Below are 18,902 nucleotides of genomic sequence, written 5' to 3' on the forward strand. Positions count from 1 at the left end.
ATGGACTTCCAGTGACCTCTCTGTTTTAGTATTTCTAGGATGTCTGCAAAGGAGATATTCTCAGAGGATGACCATGGGAACCCTTCTGAATCATCAAGGTCTGTATCCAAAGTGATGGACTCCTCTGGGGAGTCTAAATGATTCCTCTTACATAGCCTCTTTCAAGGGGCCTCTTTAGAAGAGTATTCTGGAGAGGTGTCAGAAGAGAGGGGGTCACCCAATGGGTATCTTAAGGCCTAGGGTCTCCACATCTCTGTGGATGCAGTGATACTGAGACAGACACTGCTGCCTTTGGGGGAAGAATGCCCCAATCCGAGACCGGACCTGTCTGTGGAGACAGCACTCTCTTCATCACCTTGAAAGCCCCCTGCCCCTGGTCTGAGGAGACTCCTGGGTCCAAAGAACCAGAGGGAATCCCCGGAACCAAAGGTGTTGAGTCAGAAGCTGAGGTAGGAGCTGAGCTCACCCAAGCCGAAGTCCAAAGAGGCAAGTTTGGATCCGACAACTGTCCAAGCTGACTCTCCCCGGACCAGACCAGAGTGCATCGGCTCCTACACTCCTCGAGTCTGGATGGAACAGAGCAAATCAGAGCAGTAGTCAGAACCGAAGATCCCGTGATAGGTCTCCGCTCCAACAGTTCTACTATGATCAATTGTGGAAATTCTGGTTCTGACATCCGGGATCGGATTGGAAGAGGAATTGACAGTAAAGGAGTAGGCTTGGTCAGTTCCGAAGCCCTCTGGGTTGGATCTGACAGCAGCTTGGCAAGTGCCGGTGTCCTTAACAGCCTCTGCACCATGCGATCCACATCATCGGACAGGATCCTGGAGGATCTAGTGGAGGGAGCAGGAGATCTGGAAGACTGCAATAAAGGAGACCTTAAAGTGGGAGATACCAGTTCCAATTCAGGGGACCAGCTCCGCAATTGAAACTCCAATGGCACCAACACAGAAGGAGCTAAGGTAGAAGGCTTCTCGGGCCCGACAACCTTCGGTTCCAAAGAAGAAACTTTAGGTAACTTTTTTGATGACTCCGACTGAGCGCTCGAGTATGAGGGTCTTTTCCCTGACTTGTCCAGTTTCGAAGAAGGGGATTGACTTGACTTTGAAGGACCCTGACCTTCTTGAATTGCTTCTAAAAAGAGGTCTTCAACAAGTAAGGGCCTAGGAAAGAGCCCTGTGGGACATCCTGACTGTAACCAAGGGTTTTACCTTTCTAGTTGCCATATGATACTTGCCATGTCCTATTTGTAAGCCATGCAGCTATCCATCTTATCAAGAATACATCAATACCAAGTTGTTCTGATTTACTGATCTGTGTTTTGTTTATGACCCTATCAACTGCTGAAGTGAAATCTATGTAAATTACATCACAGCACAATTTTTTTTCCTACTCCCCTTGCCATTAAAGACAGGTGTAATAAGCACGTCTCCAATCTTGAGGAATCTCCCCATATTTATATTACCTAGTGAATAACAGATATAATGATATAATAAGTTCTTGCAGAAGTGTTGTCAGGTCACTGTTACCAATTCCGTCTCCTCCCTGTGCTTTGTTTGGATCCAGTTTGGACAATTCTTTTTCAGTATAATCTAATTTGATTCCAGTGTCTGAGGTTACTTGGATGTCACTAGGACAACTTATCACCCCTTTTCTGCAGTGAAACTGCTTTGCATAAGATTTTGTATATATACGTATAATCTGTTTTGTCTGAGAATAAATGTTAGAATCTGCACACAGTTTATCAATTTATATGTCTTTACTCCTTCCACATCTTATGTATCTATAAAAAGGTTTCAAATTATGCTCAATATCTTTGTATACATTTTCTTCAAATTTTTCTTGATCTTGTCTGACACTATTCTTAATCTGTTTGTCCAACTTGTTTATTCCAGTTTTCAAAGTTGTAGTTCGATCTTTCTTCCATTTCTTGTATTTTTCTCTCTTGTCTTAATAAGCTATCTTGTTCTTATGGAAATATATCCCCCTGATGTCGTATGCCTAGATCTTGAAGTTAAACTTTTTTATTTTTTGCAAGTAAACAATTTCCCTTTCAAAACTTTCCACATTTCATCTTCAATTTTTCCACTGAACATCTCACCTCAGTAAGTTTTACATAGTTACGGTTTTGCTTCCATACAATCTGTAATTAACCTTCTGTGCATTTGTTTAGATTTTAGTTTAGCAGAATTATCTAGCAACATATTAACCTTTATGACCCCATGATCAGTGCACATCAACGGTGGTAAAAATTGACTTAAAGTAACAGCAATTTCTTTAGGAACACAAACAATGTAGTATGTTCCGTCCCCTGGTAGTTTTTTTTTTTACAATTTGAAGCAATTGTTGTTCCTGTATACATGTTGTGAATAATTTCCTTACTCATGTTGTTGAGTCAATATTATTCCAGTCTGTTTCTGGTAAATTTAAGTCTCTAGCTAATATTATTCTTCCCTCCTGTGTTTCATGCAAGAAATGTATGAATTCATCTGCACTTGACTTTGGTGGTCTGTACACTCCAACAATTGTATGTTCCAGGGTTGTCTTTACTGTTACAGTTATACAGTTTATAGCACTGGTGTTATCCCTGAACATAAAATAATCACAGGTCTCATAACTATCTTTAATCCCTATCATAACACCTCCACCTGATTTCTTGTTTGAATGTCTGTTACAGTAAAAACATTTATACATTGGCAGAATTGGTTTCCAGTCATTGTTCATTAAGCATGTTTCACAAACAATAACATCAATCTTGTGGGATCACAGCAAAATTTCCAATAAAAAAACTTTATTATTAATGCTCCTAGCATTAACAACCATCAGACACTCATGAAATACTGCTATCTGTGAAATGTTAAATTTTCAACCTGGCAAAAATCCTGCCTAGTGTTTGTCAAATATTGCAAAATATCAGCTGCAAAAATTCTCTTCCCTGATCATGACAAATGCACATCATCCTGTCTGAACATGTGTGCCCAAAACTAGGCCTGGATGCTCTATACATTTCCATTTTTTAAAACAGGACATTTTTTCCATATAGGTATGTACCCCAAAAATATTTTCATTCACGGTAACCTGACTATCCTTTCTATAGGTGATTTGTGAAAAATATGTCCTAACACCAGTACAAGCTATACTACCTAAGAGGGCTGTCAGTTCCCTACTAACAGACAGAGAATCCTTGTGGATGAGATCATTTATACTGACATGAATAAAAATGGATCCATACTTCTTTACATTAAGGCGTTTCAAGGCTTGTTTCACATTTTCTATTTTTGCTCCTGGCAAGCATGACACTATTTGATGTTCATTATTGCCTCTGCAGATTTAGGCATCAGTGCCTCTAATAACTGAATCACCAAATTACAAGAATATCTGTGCTGACCAGGCCTGAAGAATCTTTAACTTCTAATACAGTAATATCTGCTCTATCAATTCTTACAAAGGATAGATCTTCATCACCATTAGTCTTATTAATCCCACTGTTTTTATTGTGTATTAAATTCTCATCCAGCTGGTATTATAAATCCACAGCTCGAGTCAACATCAGTTTTGCAGCATCGCTGCTTTTTATTGTCTCTTCCTGAAAGTTTTTTCTTAGAGCCCTGACTGTCAGAAAATTATTGTGTTTTTTTATCTTTTTGAAAAAAAAACCAGAGGTTTTTGCAGTTTTAGTTAAGAAGGGCTGAAAATTTCAGTAGTCCCTGAATCAATTTGCCTCTTTCATCAAACTGTTTGAGTACCTTGGCAGAAGAACAAAACAAAACCGCCTTATCCAAAGGAGAATTCAAAATCTCGGATTTAAAATCCTCAGAACGTATACGAGCAAAATGTCTTATAACAATAGCAGAAGCTGCAGCCCTGAACAATGACTCAGCACTATCATACACACAACTCCTTAAAGAATATTTAGAAACTTTAGAAAGAGCAGCAAAAACAGGATTCAGAAAAGACTTACCTTTGGATGTTAAAGTGGAAGAAAATTTTCTTGAACTGTCAACATAAGCCAGCATGTACCTCAACATATGAGCCTAATAGTACAAATTCTTAAAGTTACAGAAGAAAAAACAAACATTTTTCTTCTCATACCTGCCAAAAGCTTTACCATCCTTATCAGAAGGAGATGGATTAGCACTGACCAAATTACATAAGAAGTGCAGATCGTGTTTATTTCTCCTCAATACAGAATTTATCTTTAGACTTGTGCACACCAGTAAACAACATTATAAGAAGATAACATTTTGTATAGATTCAAAGGTTGCTACTAAGCTTGCAGTTGAGGAGACCACTGAGGAACCTAACCAAAATTCCCAGTTTTCCCACCCAAGCTCTGTCTGGTTAAGTGCCCTGCTTAAGGTCACAAAAAAGGCAAATGATCACTGAGGAAGTCAAACCCTGTATCACAGGAACTACAGTTCACCACCTTAACCCTCCATACCAATAACTGGAAACTACATACCTCACCAGTTTAGACTTGTATGTAGTAAACTACAGTAAAAGAAGATAAAACTGCACGTGTGTCTTCGTGACTGATGGTCTGATATATTATTCTTTGAAATGTGATGTAATATTTTGCACATTTACAGGGAAACGGTCCCTTTTTATGGACCACTAATAATCTTTCCCGGCCATTTGGGTGTTCCGCTTTTGCCATTTGTTTAAAAAAATGTATATTGTGCATGTTTCCCTTCTAACAAACTCAGAATGTACCATATCACTGTTTTACTCTCATACAATGAAAAACAAAATAATACTCTTTTGAAGGAAAACATAACATTTTCTATAATTTTTAGGTTACAGAAAAATAAACGTATTCTTACATATTCTGATAGGCATGTACACATTTGAGATTTTGCTGTATACTTTTCCTAAAAGTTACCAGGCCTTTCAAAACCAAGTGAAATGGAATTATCACAAGGTCTTGCTCAGAAAATTTCATAAGAATATCTTTAAACAGTGGAAAGATATTGTCATTAAAAATTAATGTGGAATTCAGGCCAAAATGGCACTTGTAAATTGGTAAAGAACTTTCAACAGCCGGCTGAAAAAAGTATAACTTTCAGTTTTCTTCAGAATAATATATATAAAAGATATTACAACCATTGTGATTTCATACCTAAAAAGTGTATGTTTCTGTATAAAACTTATTTTTTTTACTCTTTTTATGTGGTGAGTTTTAAACAATTACATTAACGTGAATTTTTTCATTAAGATTCAAGATGCAGCCGCTCTTCTGCCGTTGAAGGACAGAGCCTTGTCTAATACTGTTTTCTACAGATACGTAACACCAGCAAAATACCTCGCAAAGCTACTGAAAATACTGAACTGTTTTGGGAAGACAGGTTTTTAAATACAATGAAAAAAAGTCAAAAACAGTCAGTATTGTGGGGATAGAACTTAATAAAATGTTTAACAGTTTGCTGGTTAAAGATATGAGGACAATGCTGGACCACAATTTAAAATCTTGCTCATGTATATCTACCATAGCCAAATATTCATATTATGAAGTTCTTCTGATTCTAAACGGCGTGGCTAGGCACTTTCATAAGATCATTATATCAGTTCCTACCAAAGTAATTTGAGAGATTACTTAATACGGTGGTGCATTCTGTAGACTTCTGGCAAAATACCTGAAACGACAAAAAAATTAAGCAATGACAACTCACATGGTTGGTTTGTTTAATCACTCGGGCTTCACCCTTGTAATCAACTCACGCCAACCATGGGTAAATCCTGATATATCCATACCCGCTCGTGGCTTATTGCTTAATATACAATGGTCTCTTATTAGTACAATTGCAGTGCTGAAATACTCCAGCTATTCAGAAATGTTTCAAAAATTATTCTGTTCTGTTTCTTATACCTCATTTAGAGGTGGGTTCTTCCTCATCACAAATCCCTGTCTTCGAAACCATTAAAAGTTGATCTAGCAGAAGATTAGGGAACCTGAAACAAAAATAATATTTCTGGAAGCTGACTATACAGGCCAAACTACCCCTAAGGGACAAATTGTAACCATAATGATGCATTCAAGTTTTATTAGATCCATGCATTGTAGCCATTATCCAATTAGATGTAGCTTATCTGTTTACAGTCAACACTGTCAGTTTCAAATAAGCAGAAATATTTAGCTGTGCAGAAACCTGTTTCAGGGAAATGTGACTCGATAGTAGATCTTCTCCAACTTTTCTGTGGCAGTGGTCTACATATTCAGAATGGTGAAATAATTTTTAAAATAAAATACAATCCGCTGTAAATACTAGAGCAAATCTTGCACTGAATGATTTTTACATTAGGGGGAGTCAGGACTAGTTTGACACCAGAGGGTGAAGAGGTGAAATACTGAAAAAAAAAAAAAAAAGAAAAGAAAACTCCAGCTATATGAAAAATAAAGGATGAAAGATGCAAGTAATGTGTATTGCATGAAAGGACACATATCTTATCTTCACATCTACAAAGCTTAAATCCTTGAATTCCCGTGTGTTTACAGAAATTCACAGAACAAGACTAAGTCAAGATATTTTTCTTAAGGTGTAATACATGAAAATGAACTTCAGTCTTTACTGTGCACAAGGACAGTAAATATCATTTAGTTAAACACTTCTTACCACTGTGACATTTACGCTGGCATTGTCCCCCAGAAGAGCTTGCACAAGAGCGCATACAGTATTAAACCAGAAATGTTCATCCCCTCCAATATTCTGTGCCTCATTCAGAAGAGCTTCTGCTTGCTTGTGGTTCTTTTCTTGGTTAGCCATTACAGCTAGGAGATACAAGCATCTGGCCACGGCATCTTTGTCTGCCAGTTCCTGCAACAGATGTAACATTTAACCGCATCAATATTTCAGAAAATAGTAAGAATTTTATATCTAGGCTCATCTACATGTGCAAAATAGTTGAAAGGAGTTAAAAATTACATGACCTGTTCCAACAGTGTGTATGGGACTATACCCCTCAGACATAACCTGATACATATGTCATCAGTGAAAAAAAAGTTGAACTTGGAGTTTTCTAAACAGAACCACAGATATCTTGAGTGCCATGTTCAATGGAACCAAGCTGAGAAGTCATTTGCTATACTTAGTTTTATGGAACATATTAACATTTTTTCATAAATGGCATGTGCCCATGTTACTATATTACTGCTACTTGTATTCAAAGTATAACAACATTTCCATGGCAGACTATCACATGATGTCACGATGAAAGAATTGTAAGACCTCTTGTATAATAACATTTTCATGGCAGACTATCACATGATGTCATGATGAAAGAATTGTAAGACTTCTTGTATAATAACATTTCCATGGCAGACTATCACATGATGTCATGATGAAAGAATTGTAAGACCTCTTTATAGTGTATAGAAAGTTATAACTGAAAATATCTGTAAATGAAATTACTTGCAACCATGTCTGCAAAATACTGATATGCTCCAGAATATTTTTTTCTGTTAATAGGTGCTGAAATACTTAAATCATACATTTAATCTCTTATTTAGATACTGGTGTAGAATGTTGCTTGGACAGAAGCATTAGTGCCCTTGGACTTTAGATGTTCAAACTGAAATTGTCTACCTTCCCTCCGTTTCAGATCATACATGAAAAGCCTTATAAGAGCAGCTATTTACCTTCAACTACATAAGTTAGGTTTTTGGGAGAGGGTTGAGAACTAGCACAATAGACTGTTACACTATGATGTTTAAATCTGTAGGCAAAACAAAAAAGAAATAAGTACAATACAGGACATAGTTATGACATGGGAGTATCATAGCTATACAAGATAAATTTGATCAAATCTCAGGTTTTGGCCAAGTCACTGAAAATTTATAATCTGTGTGACCCATTGAAAGGGGATGTTACAATGGGTGATTTAGGTGCAGGATGTTGAATTTTGTTACATTATATACAGGAGTGTAGCCCACATATGAGGAATGTTTGGGGGGGCAGCCCCCCCCTGAGAAAAAAATACTTCCATAACAGTTCTTGGAATGGATTTGCATTTTCTTTTCAGTCACATCTTCATTAAACCAGAAGCATTCAACCAAATGCAAGACTCATCGAGTTGTCACTGAGGGAGGAAAATGCGGCACCGCACTGAAATATCAAACATCACAATGGCATGCAAACGTGAAACAAATCTCATCTGGAAATACCAAAAAATGCAGTAAAAGAAATATCAAACATCACAACGGCATGCAAACGTGAAACAAATCTCATCTGGAAATACCAAAAAATGCAGTAAAAGAAATATTAAACATCACAACGGCATGCAAACGTGAAACAAATCTCATCTGGAAATACCAAAAAATGCAGTAAAAATACCAAGTTAAAACAGTTTAACTGATGACCTGATTACAACAGAAAAAAATGCATCATAGTGGGAAAGATATTTAAGAAAACTGAAATAACCAATAACTGCAAAAGTAGACATTTAAAAGAAAGATGAAAAGGACACAAAGTTGCACCTATATTTAAGAAAGTGATTACTAGAGATCACAAAGGAAATCATGCATACTGTGAGCAGCATACAAGTCGTTGGGCATTCAGCGGAAGAAGACATGCAGGATAGGTATGCAAATATTTTTAATTTCAAAAAAGAAGGGATGAGTAGAAAATAAATGCCACCATCTCAAAACATTTAGATGCAAAAAGAGATAAATTAATGGTCCCAGGAAATAAACAATTCCGTGAGTTTGGGGGTTACAGACCCAGGAATTCATTTCTGAATTATCAGGCTGTTTTTTCAATAGCAAAGGGACATTGTATTTGTAAATTCACAAAGGAGACTGACATAATAGTGACTGGTGAAGGACCAAGGTCATCGACCTCTTTCATCAAGAAAAGAGAGAGAGATATTGAAAGAGCGTCTGGGAAAAATGGTTGTCCCAAATCATGAATTAGCTTTGATGAATTAATGCAGATGTTGGATTAATAAATAAACAAGTTCAAGTGTGGAACCTACAAGTGTAAAAACTTAGCCTCCATAAATAATTAATGAAAAGGCTTCCACAGCCTTACCGCTCGGCTCCCCGCTGTAATTTTGAAATCTGAGAAGTTATCAAAAATAATGGCAGAAGGTCCATAATCTCAAAATATGCATACATGTAAATTCAAGCTGTTGGAGATGAGGTCACAAATTTGTAAATTTCCCCTTTTACCAGCTACAACCTATAAAATTAGAACCCTTATGGTGCTAAAAGATTTACATACCTTTACCAGAAAATATATCTTTATCGTATTGTAAAAACAAACATGTCAGTATCTTTGGTTTGCTATATATGCCAGTCATAACTATAGGTTAGTTAGCAGAATTAGTAAAAACTTTGTATATTCTTATTTGTCCACAACATGGCTGAGGATCTTTCACTTAAACTTTATGCTGTGGATAAATAAATACACAGAAAACTTCCCAGCCTGGAAATGCTGAGCTCCAAACACTTCTAACAAAGCCACATTGATTACATTTTTCTGCCATCTGGGCCATTTTTAATGAGATTCCTCCTTTCTCCAGAAAAAAAAATTGCTCATTTTAGTTTCATACAATATATACATCCATTTAGAACAAAATTATAAAGCTGTTTTGACACCTGATCAAAATATTGCCTACAATTTCTTCTGTTTTTTCGCAAGTTGTATTTTTTCACAGCACTGTATCGATCCTACTTATCATAACACTATAAAAATTGTACAATGTCTAATTACACCCACACCCACACACAAGGACCTATCATTTGCAACCACTTATATGACTATCTGCACCTTAGATGTCTGCTTGTGAGCAAATGAATGAACAAACACAAACAGCAGCTTAGAAATATATTCTATCATGCTGCTGTTAGATCCATACAGTGCAAACCACTGTAACCCCCATACCCTTTCAACCACTTAGCTCAAGAATCAGGACGAAAGGCAAAAAATCAGGGACCGATTTTAGATATTTTTCTCATATTCTCAAAAGGTATAACAGGCAGTAGAACAGGTTTTGCTTAGCAAGCATTATCTGATAGATACAATGTCAGAAACTCACATTTATCATTACTTGGTGACTGCAATCAACAATTTACCAGGAAACTATAGACTTTAAGAGAATCAGACTAAAATATATGGTAAAATTGGGATCAGGGACATCAAAGAGCTATGCCCTCTGCAGAAAAGTACACACACACACACACACACACACACACACACACACACACACACACACACACACATAACATTTACAGCAAGATGCATGACTGTTTATATTAGATGTCTGTCTAAGATAAGATGAATGCATAAAGAATGGACTAGAAACGTACCCCAGATTGCTACTGTCAGAACCGCAAGTGCATCTGCCTCCCAGATTCTCAGTTCAATAATATTTTGAAGGATATGAAATCCGAAGCTCCTGTATTTGTCATTATCTAATGAATGCAATCTATAACAATTTAACAATTTTCCAGAAAACCACACAATTTACGAGTGAAGTACATTTGTATAGGTTAAGCTTACCATAACAGTAGATGTTTGAATGATCATGGCTGCAATAGCCTTAGCTATATAGATAATATTCTGCCAAGGGTAAAACAGCTGTTCAGCTTCCGAAGCTCCTTGGTACCTCCCACATGACAAACTGTCAAGCAGCTTGAGCTGAGCTGGCTAAACGACAAGTTTGGGCACAAAGCCCTGCAGAACATTCCTGCTACAAGAGAACGGGAGGTTGAGCCATGAAGAGAAAAAAAACATGTCCACATCCTGGCATACAAAACACACCAGAAACTAGAGGGATGAAGGGAGGGAGCAGCTGCTGCATCAGTGGTCATTCCAGCATCTTCTGCCATGATAAGTGTCAGGAGCAGCTGCTGCAGCAGTGGTCATTCCAGCATTTTCTGCTAAGTGTCAGGAGCAGCTGCTGCAGCAGTGGTCATTCCAGCATTTTCTGCTAAGTGTCAGGAGCAGCTGCTGCAGCAGTGGTCATTCCAGCATCTTCTGCTATGATAAGTGTCAGGAGCAGCTGCTGCAGCAGTGGTCATTCCAGCATCTTCTGCTATGATGTGTCAGGAGCAGCTGCTGCAGCAGTGGTCATTCCAGCATCTTCTGCTATGATAAGTGTGAGGAGCAGCTGCTGCAGCAGTGGTCATTCCAGTATCTTCTGCCATGATAATTGTCAGGAGCAGCTGCTGCAGCAGTGGTCATTCCAGTATCTTCTGTCATGATAAGTGTCAGGAGCAGCTGCTGCAGCAGTGGTCATTCCAGCATCTGCTGCTATGATAAGTGTCAGGAGCAGCTGCTGCAGCAGTGGTCATTCCAGCATCTTGTGCCATGATAAGTGTCAGGAGCAGCTGCTGCAGCAGTGGTCATTCCAGCATCTTCTGCCATGATAAGTGTCAGGAGCAGCTGCTGCAGCAGTGGTCATTCCAGCATCTTCTGCCATGATACGTGTCAGGAGCAGCTGCTGCAGCAGTGGTCATTCCAGCATCTTCTGCCATGATAAGTGTCAGGAGCAGCTGCTGCAGCAGTGGTCATTCCAGCATCTTCTGCCATGATAAGTGCCAGGAGCAGCTGCTGCAGCAGTGGTCCTTCCAGCATCTTCTCCCATGACAAGTGCCAGGAGCAGCTGCTGCAGCAGTGGTCCTTCCAGCATCTTCTGCCATAAGTGTCAGGAGCAGCTGCTGCAGCAGTGGTCATTCCAGCATCTTCTGCCATGATAAGTGTCAGGAGCAGCTGCTGCAGCAGTGGTCATTCCAGCATCTTCTGCCATGATAAGTGCCAGGAGCAGCTGCTGCAGCAGTGGTCCTTCCAGCATCTTCTGCCATGACAAGTGCCAGGAGCAGCTGCTGCAGCAGTGGTCCTTCCAGCATCTTCTGCCATAAGTGTCAGGAGCAGCTGCTGCAGCAGTGGTCATTCCAGCATCTTCTGCCAAGATAAGTGTCAGGAGCAGCTGCTGCAGCAGTGGTCATTCCAGCATCTTCTGCCATGATAAGTGTCAGGAGCAGCTGCTGCAGCAGTGGTCATTCCAGCATCTTCTGCTATGATGTGTCAGGAGCAACTGTTGTAGCAGTGGTCATTCCAGCATCTTCTGCCTTAAGTGTCAGGAGCAGCTGTTGTAGCAGTGGTCATTCCAGCATCTTCTGCCATAAGTGTCAGGAGCAGCTGCTGCAGCAGTGGTCATTCCAGCATCTTCTGCCATGATAAGTGTCAGGAGCAGCTGCTGCAGCAGTGGTCATTCCAGCATCTTCTGCCATGATAAGTGTCAGGAGCAGCTGCTGCAGCAGTGGTCATTCCAGCATCTTCTGCAATAAGTGTCAGGAGCAGCTGCTGCAGCAGTGGTCATTCCAGCATCTTCTGCTATGATAAGTGTCAGGAGCAGCTGCTGCAGCAGTGGTCATTCCAGCATATTCTGCTATGATAAGTGTCAGGAGCAGCTGCTGCAGCAGTGGTCATTCCAGCATCTTCTGCCATGATAAGTGTCAGGAGCAGCTGCTGCAGCAGTGGTCATTCCAGCATCTTCTTCTATGATAAGTGTCAGGAGCAGCTGCTGCAGCAGTGGTCATTCCAGCATCTTCTGCCATGATAAGTGTCAGGAGCAGCTGCTGCAGCAGTGGTCATTCCAGCATCTTCTACCATGATAAGTGTCAGGAGCAGCTGCTGCAGCAGTGGTCATTCCAGCATCTTCTGCCATGATAAGTGTGAGGAGCAGCTGCTGCAGCAGTGGTCATTCCAGCATCTTCTGCCATGATAAGTGTCAGGAGCAGCTGCTGCAGCAGTGGTCATTCCAGCATCTTCTGCCATGATAAGTGTCAGGAGGAGCAGCTGCTGCAGCAGTGGTCATTCCAGCATCTTCTGCTATGATAAGTGTCAGGAGCAGCTGCTGCAGCAGTGGTCATTCCGGCATCTTCTGCCATGATAAGTGTCAGGAGCAGCTGCTGCAGCAGTGGTCATTCCAGCATCTTCTGCTATGATGTGTCAGGAGCAGCTGTTGCAGCAGTGGTCATTCCAGCATCTTCTGCTATGATGTGTCAGGAGCAGCTGCTGCAGCAGTGGTCATTCCACCATCTTCTGCCATGATAAGTGTCAGGAGCAGCTGCTGCAGCAGTGGTCATTCCGGCATCTTCTGCTATGATAAGTGTCAGGAGCAGCTGCTGCAGCAGTGGTCATTCCAGCATCTTCTTTTATGATGTGTCAGGAGCAGCTGCTGCAGCAGTGGTCATTCCAGCATCTTCTGCTATAAGTGTCAGGAGCAGCTGCTGCAGCAGTGGTCATTCCAGCATCTTCTGCCATAATAAGTGTCAGGAGCAGCTGCTGCAGCAGTGGTCATTCCAGCATCTTCTGCTATGATAAGTGTCAGGAGCAGCTGCTGCAGCAGTGGTCATTCCAGCATCTTCTTTTATGATGTGTCAGGAGCAGCTGCTGCAGCAGTGGTCATTCCAGCATCTTCTGCCATGATAAGTGTCAGGAGCAGCTGCTGCAGCAGTGGTCATTCCAGCATCTTCTGCCATGATAAGTGTCAGGAGCAGCTGCTGCAGCAGTGGTCATTCCAGTATCTTCTGCTATGATATGTGTCAGGAGCAGCTGCTGCAGCAGTGGTCATTCCAGCATCTTCTGCTATGATAAGTGTCAGGAGCAGCTGCTTCATCAGTGGTATTTCCAGCATCTTCTGCTATTGTAAGTGTCAGGTTACACAGCTGTACTTTGTTCATCATTCTGATCAGTGTTATGGCAGCTTTAGTTGTATGGGTAGATTACCTTAGGTAACTCCATCTGGGAGGTGGAAGGAGAAGAGTGCAGGAGACCCTGCAGACTGGTCCTAGCACAGAAAGAGACGAGTGCAGGAGACCCTGCAGAATGGTCCTAGCACAGTTTGGTCTGGACCTAGAGAAGGAATAAAGCTTACGGTGCTTTGTAAATGTACAGTTTACCAAGTAACAGCTTCTAGAACACTTCTAGAATCCAACCTTTTCCAAAAAGCCATAGATAAAGCCAATGCCCTGGTAGAGTGGGCCTTGACCCTGGCTGGAATAGTTTTTCTATGGTGAGTATAACAAAAGGTAATAGCCTTAAACAAAAATCTGGAAAATGTCTGTTTTGACACAGGTTGTTCCTCCTCCTTACATTCACAAAAAATGAACAATTGATCCAAAGCTCTAAAAGATTTAGTTCTGTGAAGACTGTACCCAAGTTTTTTGTGGACATCCAGAGTATGGAGCATCCTTTTTTCTCCCATATTTTTAGGTTCAGGAATGAAAACAGGATGATGGATAGTTTGGCTTAAAGTAAACTTGGATACCACTTTAGACATAATAAGATTAGTTCTCAAAAAAAAAAAAAAAACTGTCCCTATAGAAAAAGAGATAGGATTGACTAACCATAGCAGCCTTCAACTCATACACCCTTCTTGCAGAGGACAGAGCAATCACAAAAACTATTTCCACGTTAAAAAAACTATGCCAGCCAGGTCAGCTGCTTCAAATAGAGCAAGTGTTAGGTTCTCCAACACAAAATTAAGATCCAGAGGAAGGGCCACCTATTTATTAGGTGGCCTCTTGTGCAAAACCCATTTAAAAACATTTTGACATGAGTCTACTTTGATAGAGGAGTCGTGGGAAGATGCTGAAATGGCCTACAAATAAACCTTGAAAGAGAAACCGTTAAAGCCATAGGACAGTAAAACAAACAAATGTTGTAAAACTAGGGAACAACTAAAAAAAAAACTTTTCCATTTGTAATATTTGATTTTCTAGTAGCAGGCTTTGCTTGCCTCCACTAGTACCTTCTGCATGTCCTCAGTAAACAGATGCCTAAAAGGAATTAAGACTATCATCCAGGCAGTCAGCTGAAGATGACTGATGTTGGGGTGTATCAAATAGCTTGTTCTTGTGTGAGTAGATCCAGTCTGTGAGGAAGCTTGTAGTAACTGCCTCTGGCTATTTCCAAAAGAAGGTAGAACCATGGTTGCCTGGGCTAAAATGGAGTCACCGCAGTGATCTTTGGGGATTCGTTCTGAATCTTCAGAACCACCCTGGATACTACAGAAAGGGTGGAAAAGCATACAGGAACATTCCTGTCCAAGGAAAAAAGAGGCATTGGTCTTCCAGGCCTTCTTGCATGGAGTTCTAGAACAAAATTTTGTCAGTTGATTGATCAGATAGGAGGCAAAGAGGTCTACTCAGGGAACTCTAAACCTTGAAAGAGGAATCCTTAAAGCCATAGGGCAGTAATACAAACAAATGTTGTAAAACTAGATAACAACTAGCCCTGAATTGGTGCTGGTTATGTTGTTGGAATAACTATAAAAAAAAAAAAAACTTTTCCATTTGTAATATGTGATTTTCTAGTAGCAGGCTTTGCTTGCCTCCACTAGTACCTTCTGCATGTCCTCAGTAAACAGATGCCTAAAAGGAATTAAGACTATCATCCAGGCAGTCAACTGATGGATCAAATATTGAAATACTCTCTGATTTGCTTTCCATTCATTAAGGTCTCCCCTGGTCTTGTTCAGCTTATCTGCCCCACAGTCTTACTCTGGTAGAATGTAGGATGCCTGCAGAATGACACTGGGCTGTGACAGCTATATTCCAACCTAATGTTCCTGTTTCCAACCACCTGAAGAGGTTCCAGAGACCAAAGACAGTTCAGAGAGTTGAGTGCCTTAATCAGTGCGAACATCTCCTTGATATTTCTGTTCTTGTGTCTGTCCTTGGTGTCACAAACCCACTATCCATTCTGAAACTGCTTCCCAAGCAAAGTCTGAAGTATCTTTGGTAACTGACTGCTTTGGAGCACAGAGACCTGGATTTAAATACATCTGTTGCCTCCACAAAAATATTTATCTTCTGACAAACTTCAGCACTGGGTTTTGAAAAGATAAAGGGTGTTGATGTTGGGACCAGAGAGATTTCTGATACCACTGTATCCTTCTCATATGGAGTCTTGCCAGGAATATCAATAGAAATATAGACAGCAAGAGACCCAAAAATCCTGAGGTATTCCCTCTCAGTGGCTGAAGTCTGAGTGGAAAACTTTAGAAATAGATCTAAATAAAGATCTACTTTTTCCTCTGGAAGAAAAACTATTTGAACTGAGGTGTCCAGCTGACATTCCATGAGCACAGTCCTGTGTGAGAGAGAGTCATGAAAGACTTTGAATGTTCTCTTGGAATCCCAGCTTGTGTAAGAGATCTTTCACCCAAGAGAAAGATTCCTGATGCTTTGAAAGATAATCAAGTCATCTAAATATGGGAAACGTGAATACCCTGTAGCTTGCAATGAGTCATAACATAACTGGAGCTAGACACTATGAACACATTTGGTGCAGTAGATAATCCAAAGGAAAGGCAGAGAACAGATAATGTGACCAGACACAGAAATCCTCAGAAAAACATCTGAGTTCTTGATGAATAGAGATGTCATGATAAGCATCTTTTAAGTCTAATGTTTCCAGGAAACTTGAAAGAGGAAAAGGAGGTAACAGGTTGTGCAGTGACTTTGTTACAAATTTGGGCACCATTACAAACAGGATTAGGAAAGAAAGATCTAAAACAGGTCTCCAATAATTTTTTTTTCTTTGGCACTAGGAACATCCCTGAAGAAAAATCCTCCCCCCACCTAAGTAAGAGGTACTGGTTCTATTACTTCTTGGGACAGCATGTGATAAGCAGTTTAAAACAAACGAGGCTAATCTCAAGGATGAAGAATGACCCCCTGTAGTAGACAAATTTCCTCCCACTAACATCTGTAACCCAGATAAATGATTGTCAGAAGTCATTTGTCTGAAATAATCTATTGCCAATGAGGAAAATGGAGATTCAGACTCAGAAGTTAATGTATGCAAATATCAGAGCACTGAACCCTGTACAGCCTACCAAGATATGGTGCTGTAAGTGTTAAGAGGTGAATAAATATGTTTAGAATAAAACCTCAATAGCTTAGCTCATGAAACAGGAGCAAAACTAAAAAGCACTAGGGACCCTTTTCAGATGTTGTCAGCAGTCTTTTCAGAAGTTTGAAAAGTAAGATATGTTTATTAGTTCGCAAGCTTGAAGAATGAGAACTTTTTAGAAATAAAGTACAGTTGTGTAAATTGTACTTTCCATAAACAGTAGAGGTTCAATGGTATCACTGCTGCAGTAGCCTTTACATAGAAGGATCATATCCTGCCATGGATGTAATGGCTGGCCAGTCTTTAGTTACCTTCTGCACATATGTTCCATGGCTGCAGTAACCTTTACCTAGAAAGGTTATAACCAGCCATGGATGTAATGGCTGACCAGTCAACCAAAGTCTTTAGTTACCTTCTGCACACATGCTCCATGGCTGCTGGATCTTTATGTATATGGGTTATATTCTGCCATGGATGTAATGGCTGGCCAGCCCTCCAGTGTCTTTAGTTACCTTCTGCACACATGTTCCATGGCTGCAGTAACCTTTACCTAGAAAGGTTATAACCAGCCATGGATGTAATGGCTGGCCAGTCAACCAAAGTCTTTAGTTACCTTCTGCACACATGCTCCGTGGCTGCTGGATCTTTATGTATATGGGTTATATCCTGCCATGGATGTAATGGCTGGCCAGCCCTCCAGTGTCTTTAGTTACCTTCTGCACACATGCTCCATGGCTGCTGGAGCTTGAGCTCCAAAGGGAGAAACAGCAACCTGGGTGCAAAAGTCCTACAGGATGTCCATGTCAACTCATGTGCTCCCTTCCTTCTCTCCAACATTTTCCTTTGAAACCGTGGAAAAGATTTCACAGGTGCAGTCTCTCTGTGGCCTTTATTATCAGAACAAGAAACAGAATTTCCACCTGTTTCACAGCTTACTTTTTGATAGACAAACTTTTGTATTTCCTCGTTAGCATGTACTTCATCAAAAAAATTATTTTTTCCCTCCAGGGAAAAATACCTTGAAGACAGCCGAGTACAGCAGTTTAAATCTCACACCTACATCTCGACATTCCCTGTATAGTGGAATAAATTTGCTCCTCTTCTGTCTGATGTACAATGAGTAATTATTCCCCCCACACACTCCGCTGTCTCCCACTTTTACTACTTTGTCCTGCAACAATTTTGTCAGAATCAACTCCTTCTGCCTCTTTTTTTAATTTCCCCAAATCTTTGGGGTTTCTAATACCATGATGGGAATGGACCCCATTTCTAACTCAAAGTATGATTAAAGCTCATGAAATTAGTATTGTTTCAATCTTTGATGTCAGCCAGAAGTGCTCTTTGCAGCACCTGCAATGTGCCCAGTAATGACTCCTTCTGCAATTCATAAGGGGTTACATGGATTAGTAGTAAATCTGTCGTTCACCTATATCGGACACAATAGAAGAGTCTTCGTGGGTTCTGTTTAACCAGCTTTATTTTCAAGTAACTTGTATACAAACTAACTGCAATCATGCATGTTCTCTCTTTGGCTGCTCCTTCAAAATGGCATTAGGGATTGCAAGTGTCTGGAATTTATATGTGCTCATACAGCCTTGTATGCTTCTTAAAGATGCAGCACACACTTACACTCTGATCTACATCCTCCCTCTTTGAGAAATAGATCATACAATTGTTATGAGGTTATTTGACATGCAGAAATCACAGGTAATCCTTAGTCATGCAATATACAATACTAAATACACATGTATATACAATCAAGTCCACGTTGCTGTGTATTTCACACTAGGCTTAGATATTCATCCATATTGTGCGACATAATACTGGAAATTAGATTTAGCATCTGGAACAGTTTCTGCAAAATGGCTGACCTGTGGAATGTTTGAATTATTTTCTGGAATGGAATCAGAATTTTGAACACATTCTGGTCTGGAAACAGTGTCTGATTCATTCTGATTCTGGTACAGGAAGAAGATGTCTTTGGTTCCTCCTATACTCCACACCCTCAGAGTCTACCAAGTATGATTCTGGCTTGCCACA

At 40.1% G+C, this 18,902-nt stretch overlaps 1 protein-coding gene across 1 annotated transcript in view; it reads right to left on the minus strand.

Annotated features, from left to right (window-relative positions):
- The window catches only part of CFAP46 (cilia and flagella associated protein 46), a 3,596,153-nt gene that overhangs the window by 1,455,028 nt on the left and 2,122,223 nt on the right, over positions 1-18,902 (minus strand). The window contains exon 39 of the mRNA XM_044056880.1: positions 6,612-6,812. Coding sequence (XP_043912815.1) covers positions 6,612-6,812 — 201 coding nt within the window. The remainder of the gene's footprint in view (positions 1-6,611; positions 6,813-18,902) is intronic.

The sequence above is a fragment of the Protopterus annectens genome, chromosome 14.part0 (assembly GCF_019279795.1).
Source record: "Protopterus annectens isolate FY-2018-M chromosome 14.part0, PAN1.0, whole genome shotgun sequence".
Lineage (NCBI taxonomy): Eukaryota > Metazoa > Chordata > Ceratodontiformes > Protopteridae > Protopterus > Protopterus annectens.